General features: G+C 40.6%; 3 protein-coding genes across 6 annotated transcripts in view; 1 reads left to right on the forward strand and 2 right to left on the reverse strand.

Annotated features, from left to right (window-relative positions):
- Positions 1 to 987: 987 nt before the first annotated feature.
- LOC109528945 (conserved oligomeric Golgi complex subunit 1-like) lies at positions 988 to 2,711 on the reverse strand (the record flags this gene model as incomplete). Its single annotated transcript, XM_019892008.1, has 2 exons — positions 2,300 to 2,711; positions 988 to 1,229 (listed from the first exon to the last, which is right to left on the reverse strand). Coding segments are annotated over exons 1-2 (548 nt in total), but the record flags the coding sequence as incomplete, so codon positions are not given.
- A 3,000-nt stretch (positions 2,712 to 5,711) lies between these two features.
- smim22 (small integral membrane protein 22) lies at positions 5,712 to 9,885 on the forward strand. 3 transcript variants are annotated; one of them, XM_019891978.1, is made up of 4 exons: positions 5,712 to 5,894; positions 7,144 to 7,312; positions 9,295 to 9,362; positions 9,579 to 9,885. In XM_019891978.1, the coding sequence occupies exons 2-4, from the start codon at positions 7,183 to 7,185 to the stop codon at positions 9,624 to 9,626; spliced, it is 246 nt and encodes an 81-aa protein (XP_019747537.1). In that variant the 5' UTR covers positions 5,712 to 5,894; positions 7,144 to 7,182; the 3' UTR covers positions 9,627 to 9,885. The 3 variants fall into 3 exon arrangements, with proteins under 3 accessions (XP_019747537.1, XP_019747544.1, XP_019747550.1); XM_019891985.1 differs by having other exon boundaries at positions 5,712 to 5,893; positions 7,171 to 7,312; XM_019891991.1 differs by having other exon boundaries at positions 5,712 to 5,893; positions 7,176 to 7,312.
- A 4,315-nt stretch (positions 9,886 to 14,200) lies between these two features.
- rogdi (rogdi atypical leucine zipper) overlaps positions 14,201 to 19,786 on the reverse strand; it is a 15,602-nt gene continuing 10,016 nt past the window's right edge. For both annotated transcript variants that reach the window (XM_019892379.1, XM_019892372.1), the window contains 6 exons: positions 19,224 to 19,319; positions 19,054 to 19,152; positions 16,754 to 16,867; positions 16,617 to 16,666; positions 15,583 to 15,709; positions 14,201 to 14,706 (listed from right to left, as the gene is read on the reverse strand). In XM_019892379.1, the coding sequence (XP_019747938.1) occupies positions 14,665 to 14,706; positions 15,583 to 15,709; positions 16,617 to 16,666; positions 16,754 to 16,867; positions 19,054 to 19,152; positions 19,224 to 19,319 (528 nt within the window). In that variant the 3' untranslated portion in view covers positions 14,201 to 14,664. The remainder of the gene's footprint in view (positions 14,707 to 15,582; positions 15,710 to 16,616; positions 16,667 to 16,753; positions 16,868 to 19,053; positions 19,153 to 19,223; positions 19,320 to 19,786) is intronic.

The raw sequence follows: 19,786 nt of genomic DNA on the forward strand, positions 1-19,786 counted from the left end.
CTTTTATTTATTTTTTTCTCAGTATAAATAACACGTACCCTGACTGTTCTACTCTTTGAATAAAAACACTTCATTCAAGCGTTAGGGGGTGACATGTGCAAGGGGTTATGATGGAGGGGTGTTGCAAATCATGAAGACCTGCCAAGTGGTATGATAGCATTTTTTTATACATGTCCTCGGCTAGGCCTCAGCTTCAAAATCAGTCCTTGGTCCTTGGCCTTGGCCTCAGAGGCAAGTCCTTGGTCCTTGGCCTTGGCCTCGGAAAATTTCTCAAGTCCTTGGCCTTGGCCTTGCCTCGGAAAATTTTCCACGTTCTTGGCCTTGTCCTTGGCCTCGGAGTGAAGTCCTTGGCCTTGGCCTTGGTCTCGGGTTGCCGGTCCTTGGACACAACACTGGTGTCCACAATAATCAAACATGAATAAAACACGCAGACTAAATCTATTCCTGCTTGCTGAAGGGAGTATTTGTAAGTTTTGCTGGCATTTTGCATGATTGCTTGTCTCGTGCTTTTGAATAAACATCAGGGGTGAAAAAGCCACAAATAATAATAATAATAATAAATAATTAAAATTAAAAGCAAAAAACCCCCCACAAAACAACTAAAAAAAACCCACACTCAGAGTAACTCTTGTAACGCTAACTGAGCTGAGATCTCACAATACCATGCAGGATGGTGGAAATTCACGTTTTGTGCAACATACCATACGTACTTCCAGATGATTCTAATTACGAAATTGAACTATTTCAGGGGCATTCAATTTCAGAGGGTCCACTAGTACCACTAAACACATTTCAAACAATTATTATTAGCTTGTTCACAGATTAATGAGTATATATTTATTTAGAGAAACAATTATCTTGCGTTGTCAAATGAATGCATGATCTTGCCATTCTAAACACATTGAAAGTTCATTTAGTGTACAATGTCAACTACTGCAAATTAGCCTGTGTGTCACAATAAAAGGTAAATGAAAACGCAGCAAGTACCTGAAGTGACCAGTTGTGGCAACTTGGCGGACAAGGATCGGGAAGCGGGCCAGGGCAGGACTGTAATAACCCCCGGTAGCAGCTTCCAACTGAAGGAGATTGTGCAGATGGCAACAGAGCAGGTAGAGACGAGTTGCCTGAAGATACTGGGAGGCCTCCATGGCACTCCAAATGCGCTCGGGAATCTCCAAAAGGAGTTTGATCTGAGAGGCCATGGTGTAGAACTTGTCCTGCCACTGATTCTATGAGACAAAGACACAAACATGTATGAATTTGTAGTGAGTTCATGGATTAGCCGGAGTGGTTTAAACCTTTTTTCAATTTTATCAGTCTTCTTATTTTTCCAAACATCACTGCACAATATAAATAATGGTGTGTTCAATTGCTTTTTAAATGCTTAGCTAGCAGAAACCCATCATTCAAGAGCAATTATTTGACTTCAACTCTTCATCGTATGCCAAACTGAGCATTTAGTTAATAGCCGACTATCACACTGAATTGCCTATATCCTAGCTCTTTTCATCACAAGTAGAAAAATTCAACACTAGTAGAATGACTAGGGCACATTCTTTGTTAATTAGTTCTACTACTGGCTTCTATTACCATATGACTAACTGCATTATCAAATTTTTACTCGCGCCTGACTTGTAGTACTCAGAACGCACGTCAAATATAAGTAACCCACTCACTAACATGAGTTGTTCCACTAAATCAGCATGGGCAACAAGTTGGAATAAAATTGCACCTTCTGGGTGTGTAGTGTCATAGTGAAGGGAGATATATTGACTGGTGAAAATTGTGTTTTATACAGACTGGCGAATATTTTGTTTGGTTGTTTCTGATCATATTTTTTGCATTACTTTATGTTCTTTTTAGTATATATTTTATGTACAGTTTGCTGTATATGTGTTAGTTTGCGTTTGCTTTTATTTTGCCTTGTTTTACTCTGCTTTCTGCAACTGGGTTGGCAATGCAAATTAGAATCGGTTCTCAATTGCCGACCTAAATAAATAAAGGTTAAATAAATAAATGAGACGTTAAACTCATGCCTCACTACTACAAGCAGTTTACTAGTACTTATTCAAGTGAAAGACTATTTACAATTTGGACAATTTAGCGCAGTAGTAGGATGCTGAGATGACACCCTCAAGAACTGAGGATGACGACTAGGTTGATTCTTGGAGATAATTTTGAGCCACTAGAAGGGTTGAATTGTAAGATCTGAATGCCAGAATGTGTTCATTTCTAAATTAAGTGCCTCGATGTTTAGGTGCAGCAAACAAAAAACAGGGGAACACTCGGTTCGGTTCACCTCCTGAGTGTGGCTGGTGATGCAGACTTTGCCTTGTTTTAGTCGGTGGCAGTACTGATACATGTCCTGGATGGATTGGACAACACTCGCCGAGCTCTGCCTCATCTCTCCGATGGTGTCTGCGGCGTCAATCAGGTCCCGGTAACGCTCCCCCACCATCTGCCTCAGTTCTTCCTTTTTCTGCTCGATCTCCCCGCGGACTTTCCGCTCTATACCGCGGATATCATCGGTGCTGTACCGCTCGAACAGAACCACCGGGTCCTTAATCTCCGATATCCGGAGAGACGATGCCGGTGCTTCAGTCATTGCTACTCCAAAACAACTTCACAGAGCTACAAGGATCTGTAAACCGGAAAATGAGAAAAGCACACTTCCGCTTGATACGTCAGCAAATTCATAGTCGTTCCACAATTTGCGTTCTTTTTTTTTTTTTTTAATAAATCTTTATTCGAACAAGTCATAGTACAATTCTCAATAAACAGAAAACAAAATGAACATGTTATTAATACATATACATATTACAAACATTTAAACAAAAAAGAAGCCAGGGGATTTTAAACAAAAATTTCAAATAAGGAGCATATAGCCAGAGTCTTAACAGCTTTCTTGTTTTTAGAATCCATAATTGAACTCAGGTACTGCTTTATTTCTGCTTCAAAAATTAAGAAAAGAGGTTTTAAATTACTCCATCTGGATTTGTGGATATGGAATTTAGCGAGAATGATTATTACATTTATAATGAAGGTTTGTTTAGTGTTTTTTTCCTTACTTTTGTGGAACCCAAATTAGTACATTTTTCCAGTATAGCATAAAGTCAGAGTCAATAAGTTCAATAATAAATCTGGATACAGCTTTCCAAAATGTGTTGGTATACGGGCATTGCCAGAACAAGTGAACCATTGTTTCAGGGTACATTCCACAAAATGAACAACCAACAGAGATGTCTTTCTTGAACCTAAGAAAATAATGCTTGGTGGGATAGTATTTGTGTATCATTTTAAAAGAGATTTCCCTTACTTTATTAGTCAGGAGGTACTTGTATGGGAGAGACCAGATTTTTCCCCAGTGTAGATTATCAACAAAACCAGACCAGTAGGTAATAATGTATGGGATTGTTGAAATATCTTGTTGAAACAGGGAACGTATGTTACGGTTGTTATTTCTGACTGATGTTGACGTAAAACAGGATTTGCCGATAGCAGTTATTTTGGGGTCCAGGGTTGGTGTGGAGGTTGATCTGTCCACCCCTTTCAAGAGGGTCAAGATTCCAGAAGGAAGAGCATCCATGACTGTAGCAAATTCTTTTGGGGTGACCGGTAAATTAAATTTATTCAAAAATTCAGAGTAATTTAAAAGGAAACCTTGAACAATTTGCGTTCTTGTCCGTTCTTATGTGGTCTCGTCAACGTCATCAGTCGCAGCCTGGGTGCTGTTCGAAATGAAGGTTCGAATAAAACCAAGAATACATTGAATGCCCGGATGTTGGTCTTGTCTGCTTGCTGAAAACAAGGATGCATCGGTTTCACACTTATGGAGGATTGGCTACTGGCTAGGAAAATTTCCCAAGATGCACTGCGTTCATTTATCACGGAAATACGTCAGTGTGGAGTGGTAGAAGCTTAAATTCACAACACGGAGTTTGTTTGCAATATTTGCATGTATTAATAACGTGTTCGTTTTGTTTTCTGTTTACTGAGAATTGTATCCTGACATGTTCAATAAAGATTGTTTAAAAAAAAAAAACAACACGGAGTTTTTATACGCCATCTGCAAGAGTGATTCAGAGACGAATCTACATTTATTTTGTAATTACCCTGTGTCAAAATTTTTGAGTGACCTTGTAAAATATGTGTAAAAAATGATCATATCATTGCAAGTGACGTAAAAGATAATAATTACAAGTTTTGTGCATGATGTCAAGTCTTTGACCTTTGTGAGCAATCGTATGCTGTTACTTGGCAAATTTTACTAAATAAAAATGTTCAAATTCATTCCAAATGTTCAAGCATTTCTTGTAGATTTTAATCTATGTGTAAATGCTTTCAAATCAACAAAGAAGAAGAAAAGTGCTTGTACATTGCAGTTCCTTAGTGAGTTGCCTTTAGTTGGCCTCGAACTAAAGTTTACTTTGCCGTATGTTGTGGTTGGTGTTGTTTGTGTGGCTTATATTCTTGTATTACAGTGATGTCTATTCAATTTGTTGTACAACAAGTGCATGTTTGACTGAGCCTCAATAAATATTCTTGAAAAAATTCAGCATATACTTGAGACTTGATACAGTTCAATATTCGGCCTTGAATTCTAGCACATAGACCTGTATTATAGCAGGCCTTCCTTTCACAACGTTTCATGTGCTTTTTCAACATCCAAAAAGATTGTTAAAACAGTGTCACGATTCATTAACACTTTTTAAATTTCACAGTCGAAGACTACCACTGAATCCAGTGCAGCTTTACCCCTCAAAAAAAATTAGGCAGGTATAAAATATCCCTTCTGCTCCAATCTGTACTCTAACCTGTCCATAATCATCCTCTCCATGATTTTACACATCACAGAAGGTAGAACAATAGAGCTGCAAGGTGATGGATTTATCTACATCTTTCCCAGGTTTTGAGATGGATTCAACAACAGCAGCATGCTTACACTCATCTGGAAGATCCCCATTGTCCCACACATCATTAATTATACACAGAAGTTATCCTACCATTTGGTCATCCAGATGCCAGAGAAAGGTTGTCCTTGCCAGGTGTTGAGTGGCGTCCTCCATAGGAAAAAAAATAAGTTCATTCCTTCATTATTGTCACTGCTGCATTTACGTTTGTAACCCTCTTGCTGCCATAATTGTTTTTCCTTCTTGACATACTTTCACTACTAATATTGTCCTTTCTGTGGAGTTTCTGGAATTTTTAGTATGGATGTGAGAGGTGGCCGGTCTCAACAGAGGTACACATAAAACAGTACTTTTTCGTTTGTGCTTTCTGTGACAGTCCGTCTAAGGTGCGTGAGGAGTTGTGCGCCGTGTATTCCAAAAATATGGACATATTTAATGCTGATAATATTGCAGCAAACACATATGGTGAACAAGCAGCTGTTGTGACGGCTGGCAGACTGTTTCAGTGCTGAGGTCTTGACAAGTGACTGCCGCAAGATGGCGAACACGTTGACGTATGATGCCAACCAGCATGTTGAGGCGTCGTCTACAGTTTCCACCTTGGAGACAATGTAATTTATTTCGCACATTTGCTATGAAGTGTAGTTAAATGCTTAGAGCAGTTGATGTAATGTTTAAACATATATGACATAATGGGAATGGGGTGGGGGTGGGGGTTATTGACCTAACTAACGTAATTTTGCGCCCACCTGATCGCATCGTGTAATATTTGTATTTGTTGAAAGAATTTCCTGCCTTTTCTTCCACGTCTGCTGTGCCATAGCAACCGCCAACCCGCATTTTAACTAACGGACTGCTGGTTAAAGATTTACTGCTCTAATTTTCTTTGAGGCAGCAGAGGCGGAGTTTATTGCGTCAAACAGGTGAATCATATACAACTTTAAACACGGAAGGAAATAAAACATAACAAACGACAGCTACTGGTAAGCAGACAACTACTACAAGTATGGACTAATTCCATTTTATATATTGTATACATTGACATTTCAAGTATATTGCGATTAATTCAAATCTTTCAATACCGTGTTTTCTTAATTGAGAGTGGTTCCCGATCGAGTAGCGGTCTCCACAAATGAATGGCGCTGATAGTCTACTGATACATGTCAAATTTAATTTTCATTTACATTTAGGGACGCTTTCTCTAGTCTAGAATATTCCCAAATCACGGATTCGAAAGTATAGTGTCGCGTGTTTTAAATAGATGCAAGGCAACCCGTCTTCTGAAAATATTGCAACCGTGAGGCGAAGTCCTTTGGTTTTTGGAGAGTGAAAACATTTCACGTTGCTGGCGTTTCCTGGTTCAGGCACTTGTCGCACAGAAATGGGGGTGCGAGGGTAAAATTTTGAAGCGTAGTTGTAGTAGGCGTTGTCCAAGTGTCCAAATACATTCATTTGTAATTTTATTCAATTTATTTATGCATAATTTATAGCTATGACGTTTCAGATAGTTATGACGTTTCAGAAAAGTTTCCACCTGTTGCTGATCCTAACCCTTATTTCAAAAATATTATTAAATATATTGCTGTCTTACATATTGTTATCAACACCTAATGTGCTGGGGGTAAAAAGAAGGTCAGATTTAGAATTAGTTTAAAAATAAAAAAAAAAAGTTCAAAAATCCAGAAACGATTTTTAGTCAAAATTTGTGGACCAGTGAATACGGTCTGCTTTTATGAAGGAATACAGAAATCTGATAAGGCTAAAATCAGGATTTGGAAAATGGTCAGTTCAACAATGACTCAATTAGTCGATTCTCAAAGTAATTGTCGATTAATGTGTGGATCAATCTATGTTGTGACATAGATGGATGCAGATGTAAGTATAGTACTTGGAAACAAAGATTAACTTGTGCTCTTGTATTCTAATCATCTTTGGATGTCAAACACAAACCTCTTTAGTATACGTATAAGGCCTCACTGTTCCAAAACAGTACCTTCAGAATAGATTCCATACCCGAACACAGCACATAATATATATCAAAATTATGACAACTTAACCATAATTGCATTGCGTTATATGATGTCACGTATAAGAAGACATTTTCAGTGAGTGACAAAACATAAATGGCATCAGATATTAAGGCAGACTGCATTGTGTGCTCCACTGGGGAGGGCGAATGAAGTGAAACCAAACTAACAATTATTTTCATGCATAGGCCTTTTGTTTTTTAAACTATATTTTTATTTTTTTTTTAATTAAGCAAAGCAGTACCATGGGACAGAGAAACACCCAGGAAGACTTTGAGAGTCAGTTCAATGATGTGATTTCCAGACTGGAGTCCAAACAGTTTTTCCAGTCTGAATGGGACATTGGCTTTGCCGTCGTCTTCTTAGTCTTCATTGGTGAGTGACAATTTAAATATAAAAAAAATGAAACTGCCGTGTTTCCTTTGAACAAAATAGATTCTGAGAGCATACTACTAATTGCTATTTGGATATTTTCACCGTGGGGTTGTTGTACAATTAGTACAGTGTACATTACTGTTCCCTCACAATAACTCAACAGGAGTTATTTTCAAGTGACCATATTGTGCACCGATATACCGTATTGGCCCGAATATAAGACGGGCCTGATTATAAGATGACCCCCTCTTTTTCAAGACTCAAGTTTGAAAAAATACTTTTTGAACACCAAATAAATTTTTATACAGAAAATAATTACAGTACATCTGAAACAAGTGATTATAACAATATATTTGAGAGAAAAAAGCATGTTAGTTTGCTTCGTTCAAATCTCAATATCTGAACATTTAAATATGTAACCTAAAGTGCAATCACATTCGTAAATGAATGGCTTCTGGTTTTTGAAATGTAAATTACATCATAACTTCTCCTCAGTTGCCGGTTAACCTGGCCGATCTTCGACCCATTTTTCTCCAGATTGTCGCTACGTTTCTCCATTTTCTGTTATCTCTTCTCTTTTCTTTCTTAAGATAAGATAAGATATCCTTTATTTGTCCCACACTGGGGAAATTTACAGCCTTCAGCAGCAAGATTGTGGGTAGAAAGAAGAGAAAAGAAAACACAGTTCAATTAAGTGCAATATAAATACAAATATGGATAAGGTCAATACTTACCACTATTTTTAATTTTTCTTCTTCATGCTACCGCTATTTTTATTTTTATTCTTCGTGACAGGGGTTCACTTTGGGCTGGGGAGTCAAGTTCAGCATTCGCTTCAATGATATCTGGCGCCATCTAGCGTCATGAATGGGTATAATGTCTAGACCCCAAATATAATAAGACGACCCCCACTTTTTCAGACTTATTTCAATGCAAAAAACACCGTCTTATATTCGGGCCAATACTGTACAAGCTTCTCACTGACTATGATACATTCTATTAAAGTGGCATTTCGTCAGTGTTGTCCCATGAAAAGGTAAAACAAAATTTTACAATAATGTGACTTCTGTACTCACTTTTGTGAAATGCTGGAGTGCAGGGGTCTCAATACTTTTTAAAAGTGAGAGGTACTTCTTGGCTTCTGATGAGTACGAAGGGCTACCAGTTTTATACACTTCTGAAATAACATTGGATCAACATATTGTGAAAATATTTCCTCAACGACAGTGGACCCTGGAGTACTTGCACCATTCATAGATTTTTTTTTTTGTCTTTTTTGTTTTTATCCCTCTCTCCAGCGAATAGCGGGGTTCCACTGTATAGTTTTAAGCTATATCACCATTCACCATAGATGAGCTCGCACAGGCTCTTATACTGCCATTTACTACATCATGAGTAGGCCAAATATTTTTGGGCGGATTTGGAATAACAAACTTAGTGCTGTACTTCAATATTACTACAATTTTGTCTTGGTTAATTTTTATGAAAAAAAAATGCACAAAATGAATTCTTGCACTTTTGCTGTTCAGCAGTTTTGTGCCATCCTTGAAGGCTATTTTTTTTAATGCGAGAATTGGAAAAAAAAATCGATCTTTTATACATGCACTGAGGAATGTATTACGAAAAATGAAATATATCAAGAGCACATATTTTGCACATATGCTTTTTTTTTTTTGCCCATCCCTGTTGTCCAACATCTAGAGTCTAGACCTATTGTAAATTATTGCAAAGCACACCAGGAAGGTAGAAAGTGGGATGTTATCCAGTGTTTCACTTTTTATTTTAATCTGTGGCTATCACAATCTAATGTTTAATTCAATGGGAAAATCTTGTCATGTAGCATTTCTAAAATAATAAATATACTTTACAGGACTAGATTCAAGTGTGGTGGAAGCCACTTTTCACATTTCTACTTCTCTGGTTGCACTACAAAGTTTGACTCAGGTGAATTTTTGATGTTGTCCTGCCGTGTGTGGTGGCAGGTTTGATTGTGCTACTTGTCCTTCTGGTCCTCATCCGTTGCTGTTGCTGCTGTTGCTGCGATGAGAAGGTAAAAAAAAAAAACACCCAGAGCACACGTGTTGTGGATCTGTCACACACATGGTGGAAGTTAGAACAGCACCCATGAATAGAAATGCCATGAAATGTTCACTAAGTAGTTCTGAAGATAGTTTGTCTGCACACTGAATTATGCATTAGATGCAGCGGTATGGATGTAAAAGGGATGATGAATTGTGTTGTTGCTTTTTCTTTTCTCCTCTAACAGCCTAAACGTCGTAAGGTTGGCATAGAGAACACATGTTTGGAACCATGACAGCTGAACGAACAACTCAACCTTGAGTTTGCATCAACTCCTGCACTTAACATTTCAAAATAGGATTTTACTTTGTTTCAACGCCCACCTTTTTTGTTCTTGTGATTTTCTACCCGATTATTGTACTTGCTGTGGTTTAGTCCCACTATAAGTGTACAGTTAGCTATGATTGCACTTTATATGAATGTCTTCAATAACATGTAATCGATTCCCTTTGTCTTAAACTATGTTTAATAAAATCTAAGGGTGATAAATGTTGGGTCATTCTTCTTGAGTATACTCCTTCACAGAATGTTGGTTTGTTTTATTTTATTGTAGGAACAGGTATAAGTAACATACTAGTAGTAGTGGAGCATGTTAAACTTTTTTCACCACTCTTTAAATGTCATTCGTAAAACGTTTTTTCATATTTTTCATCCATCCATCCATTTTGTACCGCTTATCTGGGGTCGGTTCATGGGGTTAACAGCTTCAGCAGGGAAGCTCAGATTTCCCTCTCCCCAGCCACTTCCAGCTCTTCCAGAAGGATCCCAAGGCGCTCCCAGGCCGGCCGGGAGACATCGTCTCTCGAGCAGGACAGCCCCACAACATCCAGAGCCTTGAGGAACTCGGGGCGGATCTCATCCACACCCGGGGCTTTGCCTGATGCGAGACGGCATCCCTTACTACCGGTGTACACCAGTGGGTTCGAGGGTTGCCACCACGACAGGCACCAACCACCTTACGGCCACAACTTCGATCGTCCACCTCAACAATAAAGGTGCGGAAAACGGTCCACTTGGAATCAATGTCCACCGATTCCCCCGGGACATGGCAAAAGCTCTGCTTGAGGTGGGAGTTGAAACTCCTTCTGACAGGGGATTCTGCCAGATGCTCCCAACAAAGACTCACAATACATTTGAGTTTGCCAGGTCGGACCAGCATCTTCCCCCCACCTTCGGAGCCAACTCACTACCAGGTGGTGGGTGATCAGTTGACAGCTCCACCCCTCTCTTCACCCAAGTGTCCAAAACATGCAGCCGCAAATCTGATGATATGACCACAAAGTCAATCATCAAACTGCAACAAAGGGTTTCATGGTGCCGAGTCCACATAAGGACACCCTTATGTTTGAACATGGTGTTCATTATGGACAATCCCTGACGAGCAGAGAAGATCAATAGCAAAACACCCTCGAGTTTTGATCGTGGAAGGGGGGGGGGGGGTATCCTCCCAATCACACCATTTGAGGTCTCACTTCCCACATGAACATTGAAGTCCCGCAGCAGAATGGGGCAGTCACCAGAGGGAGTGCTCTCCAGCACACCCTCCATGGACCCCAAAAAGGGTGGGTACTCTGAACTGCTGTTTGGTGCACACATCTTTATTTACAGGCACAAACAGTCAGGGCTCGTCCCCCTCCCTCCCAAAGGTGGAGGGAGGCTAATATCTCGTCCACCGGTGTCACCCCCAATGTACAGGCATTGAGCTGGGGGGGCAATAAGTATGACCACACTTGCTCTGCGCCTCTCACTGTGGGCAACACCAGAGTGAAACACCAGATCGAGCTGGTACGAGCGCACAGGCTCTGTGTGGAGGCAAGTCCGACTATGGCAAGTTGGAACTTCTTTATCTCGTACACCAGCTCAGGCTCCTTCCCTGCAAGAGCGGTGACATTCCATGTCCCAAGAGCTAGTTTCTGCAGCCGGGGATCAAACCGCCAAAGACCTTTGGCCGCCGCCCAGTTCACTTTGCACCTGACCCCTTTGGCCCCTCCCATATGTGGTGAGCCCATGGGAAGAGGGACCCACGTTGCCTCTTCGGGCTGAGCCCCATGAGTGTAGGCTCGGCCTCCAGGCGCTCGCCAGCGAGCCCTACCTCCAAGCCTGGCTCCAGAGAGGGGCCCCAGTGACCTGCGTCCATGCAAGGGAAAACGCCATCCAACGTTTCATTCATCATAAGGGTCGATGAGCCATGCTTTGTCTGGTACCTCATCTACAATGTGTTTGCCATGTGTGACCCTACCAGGGGCATGAAACTCCAGACAACTTAGCTTCGAGGATCATTGGTACCCCCCACCACCACCACGGTAAGGTGACGGCTCATGGAGTGGTTCATTCATTCAATTGTTGTGTGTGGGTACATGTGGTCACCTATCCCAGCATATTTCTTGCCATGGTGAAATCAGCTAGTTTTTGGGACCGATCTGTCTCACCAGATGCCTCAGTCGAGGCCTGACACAGCTAACGCTAATCTGTGTATTCACAAGAACTTTGCCGAAGTTATCATCGCCTTATTTAAGTTTCAGGTTTCATTCCATTGTCACATTGCAAGCGTTTCATCACAAAGGGACCATATTCCACCTGTTAATGAGTGTAGCTGTGTGGCACATAACATTAGCATACACAACTACCCTCACGCCCATGTAGACAATTTAGCCGAACATGACCGGAATGCTGGTTACGCTGTTAGCTAAAGTTAATCTGTACTGGCATTGCAGCTTTGCTTATACTGTATTTTGGCTTTGACATGATAGGGCTCTGCCTGCCCAGAAAAGTAGTTCTTTTGCTTTGAAACGTCTGCCAGCTGCCAGTGCCAAGCCATTGGCTGAGGCTGACTTTGTGTGGGAGTGGTTATTATAAGAAAACCTTTATTAGTTATGTTAATTATCCCCACTCCCACTGCTTCATAACCGTGAGGTGGAAGTAGTCAACAGAATGGCTCACTCAGCACAGATGGGTGGGCATGCCCAAAACACAACTAATTCCTTTCAGTGCAAAAAAACCCCAAAAACGTCCATATTCCAAAATACAAGTATGTATCCTTCTTCCATCCATATTCCGATCCGCTTTATCCTCACAAGGGTCGCCCAGGCTGCTGGCGCCTATCCCAGCTGTCTTCGGGTAGTAGGCGGGGTACACCCTGAACCTGTTGCCAGCCAATCGCAGAGCACACGTAGACGAAGAACCATTTGCACTCACAATCACACCTAGGGACAATTTTGAGTGTTCAATCAGCCTGCCACGCATGTTTTTGGAATGTGGGAGGAAACCGGAGTACCCGGAGAAAACCCACGCAGGCACGGTAAAAACATGCAAACTCCACACAGGAAGGAATCGAACCCTGCACCTCTGCACTGTGAGGTGGACATGCTCACTAGTAGGTCACCGTGCTGCCGGTCAAGTAACAGACATGGACAATTTGCTCATATATAGAGATTTTTTTTATTGCACAGATTTTAATCATTGCTTCCTAAGTAACACTTACTGGAATAATTTTGTTCACGAAAGGTCATTATCTCAGAGGCCATTTTGACACTGCAGGTTAAACAAAGGTGTCACTGTAAAGTTCTCGTGTCGATTTTTTTGACGGGATGGTTGGGATTTTTTAAAACCATTTTAAGTAGTTGATCAATGACACCGATAAACTCCCTTAAGCGATATGTCCAAATGGCTGCTGGGACAAAGGCCTATTTGAATGACTGTTTGGTTCACAGGAAATCCACAACATATGTGCAAACCATTAAATAAATAAATATATATGCATGATTGATTAGCTTATTTGAACAACAAGAATATGAATTACACCCAATCAGGCGATTAATAACAAAACAAAACAAAAAAGGGCATCCGTTGATCTTAACGCTGTGTTAGTATTTGTATTCACATTCACAACTTTAAAAAGATTTACACCACGAACCACGTTTTAAGATTAAAACAGACACACCAGTCACTCAGCACAGACGTGCCCTATAGTGTTACTCAATGCAGTCGTGAAGGTAGTAACGATTCTTTGTAATTGATCACAGAGCATGTGTTTCACATATCATGTATTGTTGTAATGGTTCATGGTTGCACACATCTCATGAACCATTCCAGTTTTACTGCAAACTTTGGCGTCAAGGTAAAGCCAGACTTTGACTGCTGCCGACGAACAAGAATCCACGGCAGAACCGCATGTCGTTTTCATGAATGCAGTGAAGACACTGACAGGGGGTGACTTCAGCTACCCCTTAGAATCGTAGAACATGGCAACAAGTGTTGCCAGAGTTTCCAGTTTATGCACAGACTCATACAAATGAAAATAAAACACAAAAAGTGTAGCTGAGAAATTTTGGAAATATTCTGTTGGTCAGTCCCATGTGAATTCAGGAGAATTGACTGGAATTTGGTGGGTAACTGATGCAAAACATCAGAATGTTTTCAATTTGTCAAAAGGATGACGTGTAAAATACAAAAGTGGTGTATTTTAAAAAAAAAAAATTGTCATCATAAGATGACAGTAGTTGGGGCCTCAGTCCACTTGCTGTGTGTAGCGACTGGAGCAAGTATGGCCTTTCCATTCACAGTAGCGTGCTACGTCAAAGGGATGGAGGGATGCCTAGTGCAGGACGAAAAGTCTACCACATTAACATGAAATGTGTCTTTTTTGGGCCAATATGATGTTACAAAATATTTTCAATGCTTCTTTGTAACAGACCAACTTACCATTTCGGAAATGTGTCAGATTTTTTTTTTTGTTTATTTATTTATTTAGCATACCCACGAATTACTGTAAAATCGCCCGTAATTCTTATGGAAAGTTTGCCACTTTGAAAATTCCCAGAATTTTCAAAGTTAGGGAATACATGAAGCACTAAAGCCATATCTGTGAATGCAGACCATATCATATTTCCCTTTCCACTCTTTTCACCTGAGTGTAGTGATTAGCATTACACCACAAAAGACTAGAAAATACCAGATGACATTTTATGTTTAAGCAACATTGCTTGAACATAAAAATACGTTTAAAATGGAAAAAAAAAAACAAAACAAAAAACCCGAAAACAAAACATACATTCATGGAGCGGTATTAGTCAGTCCTGTGAAATGCAAAACATCGGAGGAATGTCGGTACACTGGAAAGCACAAATAGGGAAAAGCAAACATGTCTGCCACACCTAACTGGCTCCTGACGACCATGCAACACTTGAAACAGAATGACTGGCTTATAAATATCAACCAATAAATAAGAGCATGTCCTTCACACTTGTTTGGGTCAGATGTTGACTGTGAGCTGATTAGAAAGGTCTGTAGTTCCAGAAACTGGAGAAGACCGAGATCTGCAGGTACACGAGAAGAATCTTAGTCGCACATCTCTTCAACCCCTTTAAAAGTTTTGCGATGATTTATCTTGGTCTCATTTTTTTTATATCACGGCAAAGGCATTCGAACATAAGTGTGAAGACTTTTTAGATCCTTTGTGAACAGACAGATGGAGTGGATATAAATAGTCTACACATCCCCTGTTCAAGTGCCAGGATTTTGTCTTTTTCTTCTGTTTGAGAGTCGCCGCTTGGAGTTGAAACGGATTTGCACGGGACAGGGCAAGTGAACCAATCTCTTTTTTCGTCAATGGACGCGACAGCTTGTTTACTTTCAAACTTAGCTTGTGGCAGACGTGTGCACATTTTGAGCATGACGTCTGATCCACTGGTGAAAGGGCACCTTTATTCTCTCCTCTTTCATCTAGAACTGCTTCAAACTACAAAGCGTATGCAGGAAAAGTGGTTAGGATTGCACGACTGTCCGTGTCTTATGTTGTGTTATATTATTTTGTTATTTTATGTTGAGTGTTCTGTAAAGTGCTTTGGTACAGCTGCCGCTGTTGTGAAAGCGCTATATAAATGAAGACGTAGTCAAAGATGGAAAATCCACGTCCAGGAAGTCAAAACGCTGCCACAGTTTGTTTTTTGCCACAGGTGCTGCTACTCAACCGGCAGGTAGATGAGCTCGTTTAACTTCCGGTTGAGTAGAAGCACCTGTGGCTTAAACGTTGAGTTGAGTAAAGCGAAACTGTGGCAGTGTTTTTGTATTCTGGATGTTGATTACCCATCTATGTAACTATAGAATAGAGCCTATTTGAGGTACAACATGGTGTTTAGGTGGAGACTAAATAGCGACTGCTATCAGTAAGAGGCACACACACACACACGTACCTTGTCTTTGAGCTGTTGACAAAGCTGTAGCGAGATGGTGAAAAACACCAGTGTATCATTTAGCCAAGGGACGACACACTCCACCTTATGCACATGGCTCACCTCAAACCGGTTGTTGTTGAGCTCACTGAGGAGGCAAGAAGAAGCGACAAAAATAAACAAATTCACAAAGCAGTGTTCATAAACTTTGAACAATGCTTAAAATTGTTGATCATGACACACAATTTAGCTGTCTACAAAAAAAAATGTCTGCTCCAAGGTCTAGTACAAATTCCAAACAGGCAAAATTATTATTATTTTGCTAAAATTATTGCGATTTGGTGACACCCGAAGTAACAAAGGCAGTTGAGTCAGTGCTATATAAAGGCCTGTCAATGAGCGTTAATAGTACATTTGTACAAGAAGGCGCGAACAAGATTTAAATATCACGAACCCATGTTGTTGGTCGATTTCGAAACAGATCTTCTGTAGGAAATACATTTGCAGGCTGAGATAGCGGCCCAAGCTGCATGAAAAGCAGCCCGGTTCACATTGCCAGAATTTCCAGATTATCAGGTCAGATCTGCCGCTGAGTTAGGTACAGGCAGAACAGCGTCTCAAACCAAAATGAAGCTTTTTTTTTTTTTTTTTTTTTTGGGGGGGGGCGTTTTGACATTGGAAAAATCTGTGTCTTCTCTATGGTGTTAGTATTATTAAAGGTTGCGTAAGAATTTTTTTTTTTTTTTTTACATCTCGGTTGGCAAAAAATGGAAATGTGTTCAACTGTTCACACTGTTTGCAGTCAGCTGACTTTCACATTGTCCCTTTGGGGTCGCCACAGCAAAGTCCCTCGCAGGATTTATTTGGCATTGGTCTCAAAATGGATGCCCATCCTGACAAAATGAATCATTTTTTTAAAATCTGGGCTTATCGAGCAATTGACTCAAACCTGCATCGTCTGCATGAAAGGCTGCCGCGTGTACCACTATAAACTTCATAGATTGATTGGTGAAATGACTTGCTACAAGACAACAGACAAATTTATTTCATCTTACAACATGGCCCCGGGATTGTGCAACACAGAGCTTCCAGATGGCTTGAAATTCTAACAAGAAACGAGAAAAAAAACGATTACGTTACAGCTCACGCAACTTATGCGGTACAGGATTTAAATGGCATCATGTGTTCAAACCTTGGTGGTGTTGGGCGGCAGCACGTGAAGCTGGTAGACGGTGAGACACAGTTTGCTTAAATTGATGTAAAAATTCACCATCACGTCACCGGGCATGGGAGGAGTGAACATTTTCTGATGGAATAATATACCTTGTTAGGGCATGTTTGTCTTGTGCAAACTACTGTACATTGTAGAGTCAAACAGACAATATGTAACACGCACACACAATTTTGATTTACTTACATTTGCCTTTATTTGTACAGATGGGGGTGGGGGGGATTAGCTTTCCTCACGACACTTCCATGATATAAATACAATATATCGTTCTCATTATTGCATTATGTCCTTTGCCACTCATTGAGTAGATCTTCATCAAACTATTTTCCCTACGATACCGACAGTTAAGTTCAAAAGTATACATTTCCTCATGTCATTGTGTCATGATGAAAATGAATTTCTCTTTCTCTCTCTTACTTTTAAACGCAAAGGCGAACAATTTATTTTCAGTTCTCTTCTTCCAGAATAAAAAAATAAAAAATACCCACTGGTGAGGCGATTGACTGCCAGGGCAACAAAGCGATTCAAGAAGAAGCATAAAAGGGTCATTGGAGTGGCCACAACCCAGTAGAAATCTTTGGAAGGAACCTGTGATGGTTTTGTCTTTGTTTTTTTTCTTTTTTTTTTTTTTTTTCTTTTAGCATCAGCTGGGAAGGAGGGCATGGCTCTCCAGCAGCACACCTGTTTCTTGTTCCCAATCAAGACTAGTCAAGTATTTAAGGGCTGCCCAAATCCCACATCTGTCGGATTATTGACCTTGCTCACTTGTTTATGCTCAAGTGATATTTCTAGACCTCTTGCCCATGTTCATAGTGGCTCGTTTCGCTTGATTCTATGACCGTATTGGCCCGAATATAAGACGGTGTTTTTTGCATTGAAATAAGACTGAAAAAGTGCGGGTCGTCTTATATTCGAGGTCTAGACATTATACCCATCCATGACGCTAGGTGGCGCCAGATATCACTGAAGCGAATGCTGAACTTGACTCCCCAGGCCAAAGTGAACCCCTGCCACGAAGAATAAAAATAAAAATAGCGGTAGCACGAAGAAGAAAAATAAAAAATAGAGGTAAGAAGGAAAAGAGAAGAAAATAATAGAAGAGATAACAGAAAATGGAGAAACGTAGTGACAATCTGGAGAAAAGTGGGTCAAAGATCGGCCAGGTTAACCAGCAGCTGAGGAGAAGTTACGATGTAATTAACATTTCAAAAACCAGAAGCCATTCATTTACGAATGTGATTGCACGTTAGATTTGAATGAGGCAAAATAACATGCTTTTTCTCTCAAATATATTGTTATAATCATTTGTTTCAGATGTACTGTAATTATTTTCTGTATAAAAATTAATTTGGTGTTCAAAAAGTCTTTTTTTCAAACTTGAATCTTGAAAAAGAGGGGATCGTCTTACAATCAGGGCCGTCTTATATTCGGGCCAATACGGTTCTGGTTCTCAAGTCGTTTTGGACGACTATAAATTTCATGTGTTTGGATTCTTGCCATTTCGTTTTGAGCACTTTCAGTTGAAGTTTGCAAGCGGCTTTCTATTCATATCTGGTTTTCCTGGCTTGTTGTTGTCCTGCTATTTCTGTTTTGTCGGTACTTCGGTTAATCGACTTTGTACATTCCCACAAGCTGTGGGTGGTGACCAAAAGAACAAGGTCACAGAGACAAGTGACCAAAATGAGTTTGGTGTGTTTTTTCTCTTAGTGCCCAAAACTGGACATGCCTGGTGCTGTGCCACTCTACACAGTAGACCGATACGGTGGCTTGCGCATCTGATCACGATTCCTCCCAGATGCTTCACTAGTGAGGTGGTTTCGGCACCTCCCACGAGAAGAATCAAGAAACACTGCAGACCAGGAGTCTCAAACTCACTTTACCTGGGGGCCTTCGAATGAGACAGACCACACTATTTAGCACGGAGATAGTGCTAACACATACATCATCCATATCAAACTCTCGCGGGCCACACTAACATTAAACGTTCAGATCAAGGCGAGGGCCTCAAACTAGCGTGAGTTTGAGACCCTATTGGAAGACTCTCTTGACTGGGCTGGGGATACCTTTGGTGAGGTGAATTTGGAATTCCTCGCTCGTGATGCTGCCCCCGTAACTCGAGCCCAGATAAGCAGAAAAAAGACGGATAGACTAATGGCTTATGAATTCTAACCTCAAATGAGTTATGATGACTTATTGATTTCAGCCTGAAATCGCCAATTCTGTCTGGAGCCAATGAGTCTGAAGTGAAAAATAATTTGTACCATCAGTCCACTGGTGGCCAATTCAGGCAGTGTCATGGACGCTGGGGTGGTGAGGCGGTTTCGTGCACGTGTCAGCTGGAGCATCACAGCATCCATTAGCTATAACAACAACAGGAAGGTGAGGTTCGCATAATACGTGCATGCTGATAAGACTGTTCTTCAGGACAAACCTTGTTAACCTCTGCCCCTGTTTTGAAGTCGTAGTTCTCATCATGGCTGTTTAACAACTGAAGTGCCTGCGTCACATGATTTCGTGCATCCTGGATCTGAAAGAAGGAAGGATACATGCAAAGAGGGGAGAGAGATACGTTGGCTGAGGGGGCCAAGGGATTTAGGGAGATTTCCCTTCGGTCTCTACATTGCCTAAATCCAAACTGACGTGCACAAATATCTTGTTTTGCTTAAAACACAGATTATTCTGAGAGCATTCACATTCGGGAGGGTTGAAATGATTTTATTAGTTTTTAAATGTCTCAACGGTCTAAGGAGAGCTTATTTATCTGACCTGCTTTTATCATATCAACCAGCACTGATCCTGAGGTCCTCTGGCACTGGCCCTTATTATTCCAAGGATGAGGACCAAAACATGACGGGTCTGCATTCAGCCGTTTTGGTCCCCAGCTATGGAAAAGCTTGCCAGAGGACATCAGGTCCGCAGAGACTGTTGATGTTTTTAAGAGGAGGCTTAAGGCACATCTTTTTTAGCTTGGCTTATTTAAATTACATTTACCCC

The sequence above is a fragment of the Hippocampus comes genome, unplaced genomic scaffold (genome assembly GCF_001891065.2).
Source record: "Hippocampus comes isolate QL1 unplaced genomic scaffold, H_comes_QL1_v1.1 scaffold257, whole genome shotgun sequence".
Taxonomy (NCBI): Eukaryota; Metazoa; Chordata; class Actinopteri; order Syngnathiformes; family Syngnathidae; genus Hippocampus; species Hippocampus comes.